General features: G+C 45.7%; 1 protein-coding gene across 4 annotated transcripts in view; it reads right to left on the minus strand.

Annotated features, from left to right (window-relative positions):
• Positions 1–13,076, minus strand: part of NHEJ1 (non-homologous end joining factor 1) — a 79,018-nt gene that overhangs the window by 64,023 nt on the left and 1,919 nt on the right. For 2 of the 4 annotated variants that reach the window (XM_047721560.1, XM_047721558.1), the window contains exons 2-5: positions 12,254–12,430; positions 11,364–11,576; positions 5,474–5,612; positions 4,810–4,868 (exon numbers count right to left, since the gene is read on the minus strand). In XM_047721560.1, the coding sequence (XP_047577516.1) occupies positions 4,810–4,868; positions 5,474–5,612; positions 11,364–11,576; positions 12,254–12,430 (588 nt within the window). Of the gene's footprint in view, positions 1–4,809; positions 4,869–5,473; positions 5,613–11,363; positions 11,577–12,253; positions 12,431–12,716; positions 12,802–13,076 lie in introns of those variants that run through there. The other 2 variants (XM_047721559.1, XM_047721561.1) reach the window with 2 other exon arrangements.

The following is a 13,076-nucleotide window of genomic DNA, read 5'->3' on the forward strand; positions in this document are numbered from 1 at the left end:
ACGTTAAGAAAACACTGAAGAGAAGGAATTCATAAGCTTTACGAAGGAAAAACCTAAATGAGGGTAGATGGGCCAACTCAGTTTTCCTCACCTCCCTATCCATCGTTTTCATTTCCATATCCTCGCTTATGCCAAACGCTATGGCAGAGGTCTGTACTGGAGGCTTTGGGAACAGCAGGAGAGTATGCCAGCGCCTAAAATAAGACGGCTGAGGAAAGGAAAAACACTCACGGAAAACTCACGAGAGGGATGAAGTCTGTGCAGTCAGGAAAGTTGAGTAGGAGTCTGTCTCGAGCACAAGAGGGAAGAGAAAGCCAGGCAAACTGGTCAAGGGATGTATGGGCATCAAGACTTCCGTGTGCCAGAGTGGCCACGAATCAGGCTACAGAGGTCAAGGGGACCGAAGCATGAACGACCTTGTGTGCCATGCCAGGAGGTGGAACCACTGAATGACCAAGCAATTAGGTTGCAGTTTCTGTTTCAAAGACACCACTCTGCTGTAATACAGACTCAACTGGAAGAGGAATAAGGACTGACCGTGTGACAAGTCAGGAGGCTGCTGGAAGGGCAGACCAGAACCAGAAAACGTTGTAGGGGGTGGGGGGTAGCTGCTACTCTTAGCAATGGATGCCAGAAGAGAGGAGAGCAGATTCAAGAGACAGTTGACGAGTTAGGCTTTGGAAATCAGGACAAAGAGAAAAGCAAGTAACTCCCAAGTTCCCAGCTTCGAAAGCTGAACGGATATGGGTATGATTCCCCAAGATAAAGAATGCCAGAAGAGAATTCGATTTGGGAGGTGTAGGGGGTCTATTTTGGACATGGGCAGGGTGCTGCAACGTGGGACATCCAAGTAGAAGTCAAATAAAAGTGCAGAAAGAAATGTGGGCTGACTAATGAAGATATAAAATTGGCCCTCGGTGGCATACTAGTGACAGTTCCAAGAGAGATCTGGATGGGATGACCCAGAGAGAGAAGAGCAAGGGGATAAGGACACAGTCTTGAGTGACACTAACATTTAAGTGGCAGGTGAAGTGTGGGACACCAGCTGAGGAAACCAAGCAGAAGCTGTCCTCTAAGAATGAAATCAACCAGAAGGCAATTTCCAGGTTAAAGGACTCCTCCTCTTTCCCCAGGCAGCTGTGATAAAACCCCTAGCTTTCTAAGAGCAGAAGGGAATATCTTCCCAACTAGAAGTATCTGCCTGAGCACCATTTAGGGTGCTCAGCAAATCAGTGTCCACCATAGTTATATAACTGTGAGTACATGCTAAAAATTCGTGAAGGTATTACACTGAACGGATTAAATGGCATGCTGCAATGGGAGTGTCCAGCGGACCCAATACTTTCCTCTGAAGACAGGGACGGAGAGGATCTCGCTGTGAAGCCCCCCCCCAACCCCCGCCCCTTAAAGAAGCCAACTTCATGCAACTGCTCAGGTTTTGGTGTCAAGGGCTGATTCCTGGCCAGGGGTTGCCAGCTGCAGAGGGCGGGGCTCTATTTTGGGCTGCCTGCTATCCCTGAGCCTGGCCGCGTCTGGTTTGAGCAGCACGCAGCCCCAGTGACTCACACACCCAGGCCAACCGCCTGTGGCTCAGTGGCATGGCCTCGGAATGCCAGCCTCAGGCCAGCTCCCTCCTCACCCCATTACACTGGGATAAATAAATAAAGAGCCCGCCAGCAGCCGCACAGCCTGATGGCAACCAGATGGAGAGGGGGAGGCGGGGACAGGGCTGGGGGAAGGAACTCCCTCCAGTGGACCAGAGTGAGAGAAGGCCACGCCAGCCTCATCCTCCTAAACTTTGCTCACGCAGTTCCTGGGCCATGTAAGAATTGTTCCCGAATCCTTGACTCATCTCCCACTCTGAACAGTGCCTCCCAGCCCCCAGTCCTAGGAGATGCTCTCTATGGGGATCTTCCCTCTATGAAGAGCACGCCAGCAGCCACTCCTCCCAGCTGACCCAAAGAACACTGCCAGGATGTCCCCTCCGGTCAGGCCACCATCGATGGGCCCCCTTGGGCTCCCTGGAAATGCGAAATCCAAGGCTGGGGGCGCAGAGGAGGAAAAACAAAAGAACCAAATATGAAGACATAACCCCTGGTCAACCCTTAAATATTTTTGCTGGCCTTAGTATCCTAGAAACCTCCCTGTCCTACTGCCCTCTGTGCCCTATCTCTGTGGCCTCTCCCCTAGAACCAGGAAAAACAGACCCCAGCACTGACCGTGAGGCCCCTCTGACATCAGCCCTGCGCCACCCCCCTGTCCCCGGCACCTTCGTCCCAGGCTTTCTGTCCCTGGTTTATTTATCTTCCTATGTTGCTTATTTTGATGGCACATCCTTTCAGCTGTCTTGGGTGACCCCATGACCCTTCTGTGTCCTGTTTGTAGGACCCCAGACAAGCAGAGTCACTGAAAAGGTGCAGTGGCCATAAGAAATTCTGCAGTCCCATGAGGAAGCTGGTTCTGGCAGGTACACGGGACACTCCGTGATCCCGGAGGACGGTGCAGTGATCCTGTCCTTGCAAGACTGGGAGTACGCCACACTCTCCGAGCCCTTAACCTTCCTCTAACTGGTGTGCACGACCCATTAGAGCGGCAGAACAGGGATGATCCCTCCTCCTAAATGTCCAGCTATAGCAACATGACCTTAGGCAAGTCACCTACCCTGTCTGAGGCCCACCTTCTTCATCCAGGAAGTGGAAAACTACAGCTACCTGTTTCTCAGATCCTTTGCAGATATATAAAATTCTGTAAGTCTCTGTGGTTTGGGTGTGGTCCACCCAGGGCTCAGAAGACCAGTATTCATGAAGTAATTGATTCCAAACCACCAATAGGCCTCCTGGACTGCCCCGAGCTTCTGCATGCTTTCTCATTCCACAACTGCAGGGTTGTGCCCTGCCCCCACTCCTCACCCACCATTCCCAGCACACGTGAGATCCCCTCACCCACCGTTCCCAGCACACATTTATCAACATCTTCTTTGACAGACTTATGGAGAATCTGCTACTCCTACGCACTGTGTTCGGCACCGGGGACATAGAAATGCATTCGACGCAGTCCTTGTCCCCAAATCGTTCAGAGATCAATGGAGGAGAAAGGCACAGTCTCACAGACATATAAACGGCAGAATCTATCACACAGTTATAAGTGGTAAAACAGAGGTAGGAACCAAGGTACGACAGCAGCAGGGAAGAAGGATTATCTTTACAGGGAGAGTCTGGAAAAGTCTCCCAAAGAAGTCAAAGCCCACACTTAAAAGACTAATAGAAATTTACAAGGTAGTTAAGGCCAGGGCACTGGGCGTTATAGATAAAGGGAACAATGCATGCCAAGACGTTAAGGCTAGAGGAAGGCATTTTGGCAATCCAAAGTCATTCTCTGTGACTTAAAGCATAAAGTTCATAATGAAAAATATCAAGAAACCAAGCTAGAGGGATATTTGGGCACCGGATCAGGAAGGGACCTTCTGCTGGGCTAAGAATAAGCCTTGCATTGTTCAGCTAAGGGGCTGGGGCAGGGAATCAGCATGTCATCCCCAGCCTGTGTTAGCCTCCTTAATACGAACACTTGTAGACAGAGGAAGCTATCTGACAGAAAAATGGCCAAGGAAATCTCTCTGTGGCAAGTCTAGGTTTAATGATCTCTCTTTCCCCATAAAGACTTGAAATCTATTCTACTTCAAGAATGTAACAGTGTGAGCTTCTCTTCTTCTCCAGCGTTAGACTGCTTCAACAGATGGACTGAGCACTCAACTTGCCTTTTTGTTTTTAGTGTTAAGCCCCGAAGCATGATGGCGTCTTTGCTCAGCCAATGTACAGAGGCAGAACAGAAGGTTCCAAGTCAAGAACACCTGCTTTCTTCCTGCCTAGCCCTGGGAAAAATATGAGTTTCATGTTCAAAAGAAATATGAGTCACAACCCTTGTCCACAAGGGGTTTACAAAGTAGCCTAGATGGCAAGACAGAAATACGAACGATCTATACAGAACACGATATTATAATAGCATTATTTGCTTACATAGTGAAGCACCAACTTGGGTCACATGTATAATTAGAAAAAAGGGCAATAATGCTAAAGTACCAACTGTACAAGCAACAAGTCCTAAAAGAGTTAGAGAAGGAGAAGATCAATATTGACTGGTATTATCAAAGGTCACTATTATTAATACTCCCCCTGTTTGGCATTTAATAGATGTTTCTTTTGGCCAAGCTTAATCCTTAGAAGGGAAACCTAGGCAGGAGCTTCTGACAGGCCACAATTATCTACTCCCCATTCATTCCTTTGCCAGTCCCCTTGTATAAACACTGTGATTTTCCACAGCCTACTGTGCCCACAAGACAGTTCCCAAATGGCAACCCTGTGCTTTTCACCTTCCTCTGCTGCGGGATGTTGGAGGGGCCCAGACCAGTAATAATGATTAGCTGCCCCCCCCCCCCCCCCCCGCTCCATAATCCAAATCCAGACCTGCGATCAGATCTTAACAAGCAAAAATGGATCAACTGGTCAACCAAACTTTCCAAGGTTAGGGAATTCTAAATGAAATTCCTAGGGTTGTGAACAGAGAGATGTTTTTACAAATGTTGACCAGCCCACTTCTGCCTTTTATATTCTTGCCCCTTATTTCACCCCATCTTCCCCACGGGCATCTCAAGTTTTATCAGATTTTCTATGGGCAACTTATCCAGAGAAAGGTTTTCCAACCATGCAAGCCACCTAACACCCAAAATGCAAGTCAGTACTCGGGCACCTAGAAAGAGAAAATAAAGCAAAACTGCGCAAGGGGAAAGGAAATCCTTATCGTGATATACTCTACCTCTACCATAAATTGTTCCAAGAAGGAATTTTCTTCAAATGGCTCTGTCTTCAACCGATCTGTAATAAGAAGGGATAGAGAAAAGAAATATTAGTCTTAGGATGAGTTTCCTGCCTATGAGAAGGAAAAGAAACAGAGCCCAAGATTTCTGGGGAGGGAACACACACATGTGCAACACCCAGAGTCCACTGGGAGAAGGGATGAAAGTATGTGAGCGAACAGGAGGCAGAGGAGAGGGCGATCAGCAACACAGGACGTGTCCAGTGGCGTGTACACTCTAGGCATTCTTCCTGCCACAAAGACGAAGGTCGAACTGAATTTTTATTCTGAAGCTGGAACTATGCTTTGGAAGGTCCCAAGTGTGTGTTGTCCGCCCCCCCACCCCAGTTTTATACAGCTGCTGGCCCTTTTCCAAGGTCTGTCCTTGCCATTGCCCAGGGCAGGGCTGGATGGGTTACAGCATCTATGGGTCACTTGGGTGCCAGTCGGGTCCTTGAGGCAGAGAGAAGTGTCACCGGCATCAAGTCTCCAGTTACGGTCAGGACCCAGCACCCCACCTCCTCAGGGAAGCACCCCTCTAATGTAGATGACTCTCCACTTTCCTGAGTCCCTTTGACCATCTGTCCCACTCCCCACCCAACACCCACAAAGAATGCCCTCTCACCTCGGCTCAGCACAGCTCCACTCTCCTGGTAGTCCTGGATCTCTAGATCTTTCATACGAAGCATGGTTGCTAGCTCCCTCACTTGGCACTGCAAGGCCAGACTCATGCCCATGAGAGGACGAATCAGATGCTGGGAGACCTTTTCATGCAAGAGATGTCAATCAGCCAACAGGCATGGAGTACTCCCCACTGTCTTAGGAACTAGAAAAATACTGCAAAATCAATGTTTTCACAGGAACTTAACATTTCATAAGCAAGCAACCCATTGGCATGACTGTAATAATACAATAACAAAATAGGTAGGTGAAAAGAAGTTCAAGGGTTTTCTTTGTAGCCTAGATAAAAGGGTGGGAAGAATAGAGGAGAACATGTGGAGAGGCAGCCTGGGGTAGTGATTTTAAAAGGTTGGTAAGAGAAAGGTGTTGCTTCAACTCTCCACAGAGACTGAGAGACAAAAGCAGATCCAAGTAGAACTTTAGGAAAGTAGGCGTGGCTAAAACAGAGTGTGCTAGCTGGAGCATAACAGAAGAAAAAAAGCAACAGACAGTAGAGAGCCTTGGAATCTGTCTCAGATTAGACCCAGACACTGATTACGAGCCATTTCAGGGCTGACGATAGCCCAGAATGAGCCCAGAGTTTCACTCTGCTCCCAGGAAGGCCACAAAGTCTGAGATCATCATGACAGAAACCAGCCAGTCCCCGAGAGGCCAGCCTAGAAAGGAAGAAACTCACCAGCACACCTTGCTCCTAGGTGTCTTTCAAGGTAAGAAGGACACAAGCATGAGCACACCGTTGTGCCACTGGGACTGTCCTCATGTAACAACGTATAACTATAGAGAATAATCACTTAATCCACCCGCACAAGGTGTCCACTAGCCTGAGAAAGAAAAAAGCCTTAGCCAAAGAAAGTAACTAGAATCATTAATCTCTTTGTGACTAGTAGAAGCTCTGGGGGTCCCTTTCCCTTCCCCCAAAGAGATGAGCCCAAGGAGGCCCCAAGAAGAAATGCCCTAGATCAGAGGTCAGCAACTCATTCCGTGTGGGCCAGGGGGTCAATATTTTCAGCTCCAGGGCCCATACAGGCCGCCACAGTGCTCAGCTCCACTGCTGCAGCAGGAAAGCGACCACAGACAACATGTAATACATGAGGGTGGTGGGTTTCCAATGGAACTTTAGAAAAACAGGCAGCAAGCCAGAGTTGGCCCACTGGCCATCGTCAGCCCACCCCCCAGGCTTCTCTAAGGACAGAGCACAAAAGAAGAGATTGGGGGGGGTGGGGGTGGTAAGGGTTAGAGCCCGCAGCTTCTGCACCATCACCAGGACCCGACCAATGCAGCGGTACTGATGCAGAGTACAAGACCGGAAGTCAAATGTAGCTGTAAATATCCGTCACTTCTTGCCGTCATGCTGCACACCCCAAGCCGGCCCTGGTCCTCAGTTCAGATCCCTAGGATAAGCAGGAAGTACTGCTCAAAATGAGACCAAAGATCTGCTTTGGGTACTTTCACCTGCTCCAGACCCAACCCTCTTTCCTAAGAATTGTTTGATTGGGTTTGGTCCCATTTGGGGGAGATCAGGAGGAGAAACAGGGGACTCCTCGGATGAAAGCAAGTCAGTTTTGGAGTGGGGAGCTGAAAGTAATCACAGTTGGTAACCAAGCAGCATCACCTTCCCTCTGGTGACAGCCCTCACTCAAATAACAGAAACTCCTTAAGGGGACAACCAGCCTCTCTCTGGGAGCCCACCTTAACAGCCATCTCTTTGAGTGGTGGTAAATCTGACCACATGAAACAGAATTAGAAACAGTTATTAATCAATGTCATGTCTAATTAAATACGGTAAGGCCAGAAGTTATTTATCAGACTCCGATGTCTATATAGCCAAATAAATAAATAAATAACAGTTAAATATTTCAACTTCTCAAATAATTTCATAGAATTGGTTACATCACTCTGAATCACTGGGGTATAACTCATTTCAAAGTTAGATGCCCACTAACACACTAACTTAAATCAGAGATCAGTTAGTTCAGATAAGGCCTGTGGTTGAAATAATGGGTTTCAAAGCAAATCCACAGAAACTACAAGGAAAAATCTTGAAGCGCTTGGGGAGGTGAGGAAGATCTTCACCCTTCATTTAAAGACAATGATCTATGAAGGGTTGTGGTTTCACAAGTCAATTCAACAAATACCTACTATCTGCCTAACACATACTGTGACCCCATGAGGCTTCTGCCCCCGAAGAGTTCACAACAGTTAAGGAGGTCAGGAAGTGTGATGGATAAGGAGGCAGGAGTTTCCAATCTTTTCCAGAGGAAATCTATTTATAACATCCCCCCACCTCTGCAGATTTCCCATTGAAACATAGACAAGCCAGAGGCGGGAGACCCAAATGGCCTTAGCAATCCCAAGATTATTCTATCAGGTTTGGATACAGCGACAAGGGCAACAGACTGGGAATTAAATCTAGATTCTAGCCCCAGCTCTGGGAGCACCCAGATGTGAAAATGGCTTAATCCCAAGCGCTCTCATGGTCCTTAGGTTTTTCAAGGAAAAATTAGGGAGTCAGAGTATTTGCTCTCAGGGCCACAATAATGCTAAAGTTAAGTAATACTATGTATGGTCTTATCTTTAATCTAAAAACTCAATTAAAATCAGCAGTAAGGTGAGGACTGGCGTCTCCACTTTACAGATGATGACGCCAAACCTCATAAAAATGCAATGACTTATCCAAGGTAACACAAATAGTCAAAGGGGTGGAGCTGAGTGACAAATTCAGTCCTGCAGGCTCCAAAGCCTGTGGGCTCTTCCTGCCACAAAACAAACAAACAAACAAACAAAACAAATAAAAAACAAAACAAAACAAAACAAAACAAAAAAACCTGAGGCTGTGACTCCTAGAAATTATAAAATGGCCAAATTTGAAAGTCAAAATTTGGAATATCAAGAATTACATTAGAAAGGAAAGATAATAGCAACACCACCAAAGAAATGACATCTGCTACAAGGAAGAACAGTGAGGAGGAAGAAGGGACGAAGGAAGCTGGCTGGAAGTGGAAAAGGGCTAGAAAGCAGAGACCTGAGGCTTTAGCCATCCCATCCTGTCCCGCACAGCTTGAGAACTTAGCGTGAATCCACCGCCCGCTGTACTCTCCTACTCTCCTGCGTGACCGGTAGGAATTTACATGTGCAATCTCTCTGGAAGACAATCTGGTATTAAAGGACCAAGATTAAAGGTACAAATATTCCCTTTTATTTAAGTTTATTTATTTATCTATTTATTTATTTATTTTAAGATTTTATTTATTTATTTGACAGAGAGATCACCAGTAGGCAGAGAGGCAGACAGAGAGAGAAGGAAGCAGGTTCCCAGCGGAGCAGAGAGTCCGATGCGGGACTCCATCCCAGGACCCTGAGATCATGACCTGAGCTGAAGGCAGAGGCTTAACCCACTGAGCCACCCAGGCACCGCTAAGTTTATTTATTTATTTAAGCTATCTCTATACCAGATGTGAGGCTCAAACCCATGACCCCAAGATCAAAAGTCACATGTTCTTCCGACCCAGCCAGCCAGGTGCCCCCAAACATTCCTTGTTTCAGCTATTCCACTGCTGGGAATTGACTCGTACACTTCCTACACTTAGGAAGAGTAAATTACAAGGATAGTCACTATGTGTAATAACAAAAGAATGGAAACAACGTAGGTGTCTACCGGTAGCCTGTCAATTAAATACATGTTGATATATTCATCAAATAAAGCTCTCTGTTACCAGTGAAGAATATTAAGGCAGCTTTTCTAAATATGTTACGGTTTCTAAATTCTATAATTAAGTGAAAAAAGCAAGCTACTCAGCAGTGTGGATAGCATGTTGCCATTTATGAAAAGACACATGTCCACCCAGATAGGTATTCGATGGTATAAGTATATATACATACTTGCGTACATACAAACCTACTTACAGCTTTCTTTAAGAATGCACAAGAAGATGGTATCAGTAGTTGCTTTAAACAAGGAAAATGAGGGACTAGAGAGAAGAATAGAAGGACCTATTTTTTCACTCTAGACCCTTCTTCAATTCTATTTGAAATGTTTGCCTTTTGCATGAATGGCTCATTGAAAAAAAAATGAAATAAAAACTATCACAAGAATGAGTAACAAACAAAAATTAGGACTTTGTGACCTCACGGACACACACACAAGCCCGAAATAGTGTCCGCCTACATCCTTGACGGTGTCCGCTGGCTCTAACATTTTCCCTGTAAAGCTTCCTCAGCCTCAGGGGTTTCCCTGGGCTGGCATTCTTCTTTTTTTTTTAATAGTAAGTATTTTATTTTACCTTAAAGTCTAATTATTCACCAACCACCCAATGGTCACTTCTCCCCATGGCCAACCAGGACTCATTCCACTCCAAACACTGACGCTTCTTTTCTTATGGCGGGTTCCCAACTAGAGGAATTTGCCTAGAAGGGCTAGTTTTCCTTTTATACATCATTCTCAGTGATAACATCATCATACAAGTGTTCTTTACTTTATTATTTTGGGGGCAAATAAAAAACTACTACAGCCCACCAGCCTCCTGGCAGAACTACATCCTCGGTCTCACTATTCTGAATTTCTAGGGCTGCGTGATGTAAAGTGAGACTAGCTGTGGCTAGGACGTCTAGGGCAGCGCAGAGGTGTCCCAGAACAAGCATTATTGAGGGAACAGCGCCCCCTGGTGTTACTTAGAAAAAGTGACAGGGTTTTTTGAGCAGAAGATGTAGACTAGCACAAGGATGGAAAATTTCACAAAAAACTCAATTAAAATCAACAGTTGGATGACTTTGGAGAGACTTCAGCCTCAGCTTCCTACTCTGGAAACGGAACAATACTACTTATTTTGCAGGACAGTCGTGAGGATTCAGTGACAAGAAATGTTCAGAAAGGTATCTAATGCTGGTGCATTATCCATCCTGTTGCTGTTAATAAACTATGTTAATAAACTATTAATGAACTATGAATTGTTAATAAACTATGAATTGAATCATGCTAAACCCCTGCTTAAAGTTTTTCAGTGAATCTCTGTTGCCTTTAGGATAAAATCCAAACTCATTAGAATCCAAAATCTGGCCACTGCCTACCTCATTTCTCACAACTCCCTGCAGTCAGGAAATTCCCCACTTGTCCCACACTTACACTACTCCCCACCTCTCAAAATGCACTCTAGCCTAGAATGACCTCTTGATCTTCTCCCAGTTAGTTCCTACTCATCTTCAAAACTCAGCTCAGAAACTATCTCTTCAATGGGGCTCCTGAGTGGCTCCGCTGGCTAAGCATCTGACTCTTGATTTCAGCTCAGGTCGTGATCTCAGTGTTGTGAGAATCGAGCCCCATGTCGGGTTCCCTGTAGGGCATGGAGCCTGCTTAAGATTCGTTCTCTCCCTCTCCCCCTCCCACCTCCTCTCTCCCCATCACTAAAAAACAAAACAAAAAACCTCTCTTTTCAAGAAGGTTTTTCAGACCTTTAATCATCCTGAGTTTACCTCAATCAAAGAATTTACCATATTTTGACCTATTCCCTGCCTGTCTTCTCACTAGATGATGAACTCTAGATATAGGCTATATTGTTTTAGATCTGGACACCCAACAATTAGCCCATAGTAGATGCTTCATAAATATTAAATAAAGTAATGAATAAAGACACCCAATAAAGCAGGTAAACCAAACCTTTGCCTGGTCCCTTTGCAAAGACAGGATGTACCAGTCAAGAATCCGTTTTGCCTTCTGTCTGGTCAAGGAAAGTTTTCCGGTTAAAGAAGAATGTCAAACTCAAAAAAATAAGAGCACCCAAAGAGTCACCTCAAAGCAGCTGGCATTCCCCTCCCCAACTCCACATTTGAATTACACTCACCAGGGAAGGGCTAGCTAGGATGCAGTGGAAATTCCAATAAAAGGGGAGACCTGAGAGCTCACTGCGCACCCGCAGTATCAGTGCCTCGCCCACATGGTCACAGACAAAGCTAACTTTGCCGGGGCAAGCAGTGTCCTTCAACAACGGGCGGAGCAGCTCATCCAGATGACAGAGTAAAGCCGCAGGCGGGGCAGTCAGCCGCTTGTTCAGCTCCTAAAAAGACAACACGAGTTGGACAGAGTAAGGGTACAAAAAGGAAACCAACTTTCCCCTAAGTCCCAGCAAAGGAAAATCTGGCTAAAGCGAAGACAGTGGGCTTGAGAGGAAGGGAAGACAAAAACAGGGGAACAGGAAAGAAGAAAACAAAAACAGAGAGCAACTGGCCTACTTCACCATCCTACCCTGTACTGTATCCAGTGCAAAAATGAACACACAGACAATATGGAAAGATCCTGGGGGCGGGGCACCTGAGTGGCTCAGATGGTTAAGCATCTGCCTTGGGTTCAGCTCATGATCCCAGGAACCTGGGACAGATTCTCTTATCGGGCTCAGACCTTGGATGGAATCCCTCATTGGGCTCCCTGCTCAGCGGGGAGTCTGCTTCTCCCTCTCCCCCTCCCCTCACTAGTTTTCTCTCTCTCTTCCTAATAAATAAAATCTTGAAAGAAAGAGAGAGAGAAAGAAAAAGAAAAAAGAGAGAGAGAGAGAGAAAGATAGATCTCAGGGCTTTAGGTAGAAGGGCAGGACATTGGAATTGTCTCAGTATGATTCCTCATCCCTTGGCAACCTACAGGTCAGCAAGCTGGCTGATGTGAACACACCCTTGACCTTCACTAAGCTAGAAATGATATCCACTACCTTCCCACAGCAGAACTTCTCTTCGTGCTTACCTTGGCTCGTTGGCTGACCACACAAGCGTCTGCCTGTTCATGCCACACCTGCTGGAGATCTGAAACCAGCAAGGCATACCCCTGTCTGGTGATATACGCCTTGGCCAGGAGGGAGTTCTCAGCAAGTTCTAGCCGGGCCCACGGCTGCATCAGCAGGCCTTCCTCCAACTCCTCCATCTGCAGAAGAGTCTGGATTTAGGGAAGTACCCCAGGACACTATAGGCCTGGGGACGGCCCCACACAAACAGTGCTACAGCAAATCAGCCTTGTGAAGGACTCCTCCCTAATAAGACAGAAGGTATACATTTACATCTTACCCCCCACACACACACACAACCTCCACCCTATATCCTTCCCCACATATAACCAGCCCACGTATAACCTTACTATCTCCTGGCCTCTAAAATCTAATTAGAATTTTATTTTATATTTCAAATTAAGTTCCTAAAGGGCATGAAAATACCTTTCTTCTGTAGTGTTTAAGCGTTGGCATGTTGGTCTCAGTATTTCTGCTTTCTAACAGGTGGGAACCTAAGTCATTCTTGTCTCTTTATCACATTCCTAATAAATACACCCTTTCCCAGAACTTCTAGAAGAGAAGGAATAGTTCTTGTCTTACAAAACATCGTAAGTCATAGTGTCATGAGCAGGAAATTCAAATTATTTTATCATTATCTAGAAATGAAACTCTAGGTCTCAGATTTTCAAATACATATATATAATATACATATATTATGTAATAATATATAACAATGTATAATAATATATAATGTTATATATAGTTATTACGTAATAATTATATAATAATATATAATATAGATAT

The sequence above is a fragment of the Lutra lutra genome, chromosome 3 (assembly GCF_902655055.1).
Source record: "Lutra lutra chromosome 3, mLutLut1.2, whole genome shotgun sequence".
NCBI lineage: Eukaryota > Metazoa > Chordata > Mammalia > Carnivora > Mustelidae > Lutra > Lutra lutra.